The sequence below is a fragment of the Alligator sinensis genome, unplaced genomic scaffold, assembly GCF_000455745.1.
Source record: "Alligator sinensis unplaced genomic scaffold, ASM45574v1 scaffold876_1, whole genome shotgun sequence".
In the NCBI taxonomy this organism is placed as follows: domain Eukaryota; kingdom Metazoa; phylum Chordata; order Crocodylia; family Alligatoridae; genus Alligator; species Alligator sinensis.
Window position 1 is genome coordinate 128,665 of NW_005841938.1, and position 4,181 is coordinate 132,845.

At 48.6% G+C, this 4,181-nt stretch overlaps 1 protein-coding gene across 1 annotated transcript in view; it reads left to right on the forward strand.

Annotated features, from left to right (window-relative positions):
* The first annotated feature begins 1,254 nt into the window (after nt 1-1,254).
* The window catches only part of LOC102379340 (CMRF35-like molecule 2), a 10,802-nt gene continuing 7,875 nt past the window's right edge, over nt 1,255-4,181 (forward strand). Inside the window, exon 1 of the mRNA XM_006019783.3 lies at nt 1,255-1,358. Coding sequence (XP_006019845.3) covers nt 1,316-1,358 — 43 coding nt within the window. The 5' untranslated portion in view covers nt 1,255-1,315. The remainder of the gene's footprint in view (nt 1,359-4,181) is intronic.

The following is a 4,181-nucleotide window of genomic DNA, read 5'->3' on the forward strand; positions in this document are numbered from 1 at the left end:
GGGGTATTTTTAAAAATGGATTTGGGATGCTGCTGCAACAGTCCAGCTGGCACAAGGGGTAGTGTCCCCAGGTACCAATTGGCCGGGCCCCAGAAGCTCCTGAGAGCGAGTAGCCCTGAGCTGTTTGCCAGGGCAGGTTTTTGTATGGATGGGGCAAGGACAGGGCAGCTTTTTATAATGCTGGGGACAGCACAGGTGCTGGCCCTGGGCTCTAGCTCTCCCTGGCTACAGATCCGAGAGGAGCCAAGCAGGGTTATTTTGCCCCAAGTGACACAATTTGCTCCACAACAAAGTACATGTCTGAGCACGTGCACCAAGGCAAAAAGCCCTGGCTCAAATTTGTACCACTTCTATCTGAGCTGCCGCAAGTGCACATGCTTGCATGTGTGGACGCGCCCATACACTGTAATGAGAGCTAATAAACCAGCACGTAAAGGGAATGGAAGTTGCAGTACAAGATGAAGGAAGACCTAAGTCTTTTATACCATGCTATCCATTGCTTTGTTTCTCAAAAATATGCCTGATCCTGCTGTCCACAGCAGGCAAAAATCCTTATTATCCCAAGGGCTTTGAGTCAAGCCAGTAGATCGTCCAGACAAAGTAGGGAAGAGGAACTCAGTTCTTTAACTACTACATCTCACCTTTCAACCACTAGGCAAAACCCACCAGTCACAAGGGAGCAAGTAGAATTCAGCCCACCAAGAAGCTACAGCAAAAAGGACAGAGCATAGATAGGCATGGGGTTGACCCTTAGAGCATCTGCCTTTCCCAATACAGAGCACAGTGCTAGAAGGATCTGAGCATCTTAAGCAAATGCCTTCAAGTCCTATTGACTAGTGGGAACTGAAAGTCGTGCAGCTCAGCACGCTGAAAGAGCAAATATCAGAGATGGATATTTCCAGGGGGTCATTAAGTGAAACCCATCCCCCCATACTCTGCATCTGGTTTCAGGCATAGGACAACGGTGATCCTTTGTGTGACCTCAAGACGCTCCATTCAGGGAGCAACATGGGGGCACAGGGTTAAGAATCTGGTTGTGAAAAAGTGTACACACAACTGGTTTGCCCTTGAAGGCAGCTGAAGCAACCTATCTAGAGCAATGACCGCATGAGTCACATTGCTCATTTCAGTTCCCACCCCCTCAGAAAGAAAAAGTCATCAGAGCACAGAAAACTGAAATTAAATACGTCTCAGTTTCAGAGTTTCCTGCCAGCACTTGGAAGGCAGACGGGGTCCCAGCAGCTCTGGCTGGGGCACAGAGAATGCGGGGTTTTGGAAACACAGCTGTAATCTGCAGCCCGAGAAACAAAGCAGGATGGTGAGGATTTTCCTTGTGTGGGTGTGGATTCTTTTCCCAGGTGAGAATATTTTACTTTTATTACTTTTATTATTAATGGAAATAGACCAAAGGCTTGTGTTAGGGAATAGGAGCTGCAGTGACAAAGTGCTTCTGATTTCAGTTTCCCTATCAAGGGAAACTTAGGTTTGACACTGGGAGAAAGCGTCCAGGTTTAAATCCTTCCAGCAGAAGTCCCTATTGACCTGGAGAGGGTTCTGCCTCCAGGCTGAGACACTGGATTACTGCAGCAGGTTGCAACAATTGGGAAGATTTACCAGAGTCTGTGGGATGTGAAAATAGTTTCCCCGCTAACCCTTGAACAATTTCAGCCTGCACAGCTCGGAGTCCTTTTCCCTTGCCTGCTTCTCATGGGGCTGGAAGAATTTTTTCCATTAACATATTTAATCTCTCGGGCCTTATTGTAGGCTGGGTCTCTCCTCTTTCAAACTTCATTCTGGGAATTGGTTTTTCAAGAGTCCCATGACCACACCATGCTTTTCTACTACATGCTAGCTGGGAAGTGTCCAGCAGGAGGTAGATGATACTTCTCTCTCCAGTGCATCCAGTCAATGGTGCCATTTACTGGACAGACCATAGGTCCATCCTGCCCAGTCTCCTGCATTACATAATGGTCTGTTAGTTATGTAACAAGGGATTTTAACAGCAGCTTTAAAAAGGTAGGATTTCAAAAAGACAGGATTCTGTCTGCACCCTTCCCAATACAATGCCCATGTTGGCTTTCCATTGTCTCTTTACATACTCATCACTCGCTTCCTTCCTCAGACCTAATGAAGAATGCATGGCACTTGAATGCTTGGCTAACTTTATTCCAGCCATGCAGTTAGTTCAATAAAAGGCAGCACCCCCAAAAAATCCTTGCTCTCACATAATTCCTAAACCATGTTGGCTATAACAGAACTGTAACATTACCAACTATGACACTTGTATATCTCCATTGTAATAGCTTGCCTCACATGCCATGTATTTTTCCTTGTGAACACCCCTGCAAGATAGGCAGGGTTTGGTATATCACAGGGAACTGAGTCCACAAAATGGACGGTGATGCTCCAAGAGGGACTTTGGCACCTCAGCTCCATCTAAACTCAGGATTTTGTCCTTAGTCCACCCCCGACTGCATCACTGCATAAGCTTTCACCCCTGAAGTTTCACTTCTGCATTCTCAGATGTGCCTCAGGGTCCACCTGAAACAGAGCAGCAGTCACATTCATTCAACAGCACAGTAGTCACAATGCCCTCAAAACCAACTTGCCCACCTGCCAGGAGGATGCCATACCCAGTAGACTTTAGGGCTAGGGACAGGCATTCAAAAAGCCTGAGCCTGAATTGATTCAATCTTTGCAGGTTAGTCTAACCTGCCAAGATTGAGCAGATTTGGAGGTGGATAGATGTTCCCTTTTCATTCCAGAAATGCAGTCACATGCCTGCGATGGCTCAGGCTAGAAGCCTGCAGGTGCTAGAGCAGCCCTCCCTTCCCTTCCACAATGCTGAGCTGGGGAGGAGAGGGGGCATGACCAGGCCCCAGCAGGACACTCCGATTAGGGAGAGGTTTAAACCCCCACCCTGCCTGCACTGTCTTAAGCTCCCTCCCTCCCCCACCCACTGCTCATGGGGCCGGAGTATTGCCAGCCCCCAGCCCTGGGCTAGCACTCTGGGGCAAATTGTGGGGGGAGGGGTGCAGCGCTTGCATCTGTTGAAGATTCAGTAAAAAGCTCTGTTACCTGGCATGAGTGGGGTAAGGGGGTGGGGGTGATGGTTATCTTAAAATTCTGGTTATCCAGTTAATAATTGTACTGCCAGTGGCCAGATGTGGAGCTGGGGGGAGGGGGGGATGGGGTGATGGTAGCCACATGCAGAGTCGGGGTGATGGCGGCCACAGCATGCAGACCGGTGGCAGCACAGGGTGGTGGGTGGCAGCGATGGCCACTGAATGTGAACCCCACCCTCCTTTGCATCTGGCTGGCTGACCAGAAATTCCAGTTAATAGGGTATTCTGGTTAGTAAAATCCTGGATAACAGAGTTTTTTACTGTACTGAGCTTTTCAATCTCCCTCTCCCTGTCTGCAAACCTGACAGGGCTGCAAGCCAGCAGGAGAGGCTGATAAAATGACAATGTTTATCAGCCCATCAGCAAAACAAAAGCCTCTCTCATTCTCATTCTCAAGCTCTTCTTAAACAGCTTTTTCCAAGGAGGCACATTGCCAGCTGACCTGTTGATTAGCTCCGAAAAGACCTAAGCAGACACTGGTTTGTTTGCCTTTGTCCTGTCCCAGTGAAATTAGAGATACACACACCCAGACACCTCTTAACATTAGCTAGCATACCACATGCCTAGGGTCCATGGGACTGGAGTCTGCTGTGGGAGATGGGAGGGAGGGAGGGAGGGAGAGATGGGGGAATCTCTGCTTGAGCAGTGAGGGAAGCCAGGCAGACCCTGTTGTGCCTGCAGTCTCCCCCAATGCTCTGGCTAGGGAGGAGGGGGCAGGGCCAGCCTGTTCTCTGGAGCAGACAGCCCAGCCCAGCCCAGCCCAGCCCAGCCCACAGCTGCAAAGCATCTTGGATCCTGGGGGACTCTGATTTAACTTAAACCAGGAAGGGGTCTTAGTTGCATTGCATTGCATAACTGATTTGGGTCAAACCAGTTTAAGTCTGCTACTATATTCAACCAGATTAATCTAAAACCAGTTTTAGCCATTTTGAAACTGGTTTATGTGCACTGAACTTATGTTCTGTTATAGGTTTAAACTAGTTTCTGCTCACTTAAACTGGTTTATGTGATATGTCTGTCCCTAACCTAGGTGATTCTGGGACAAGCATCCTCTCA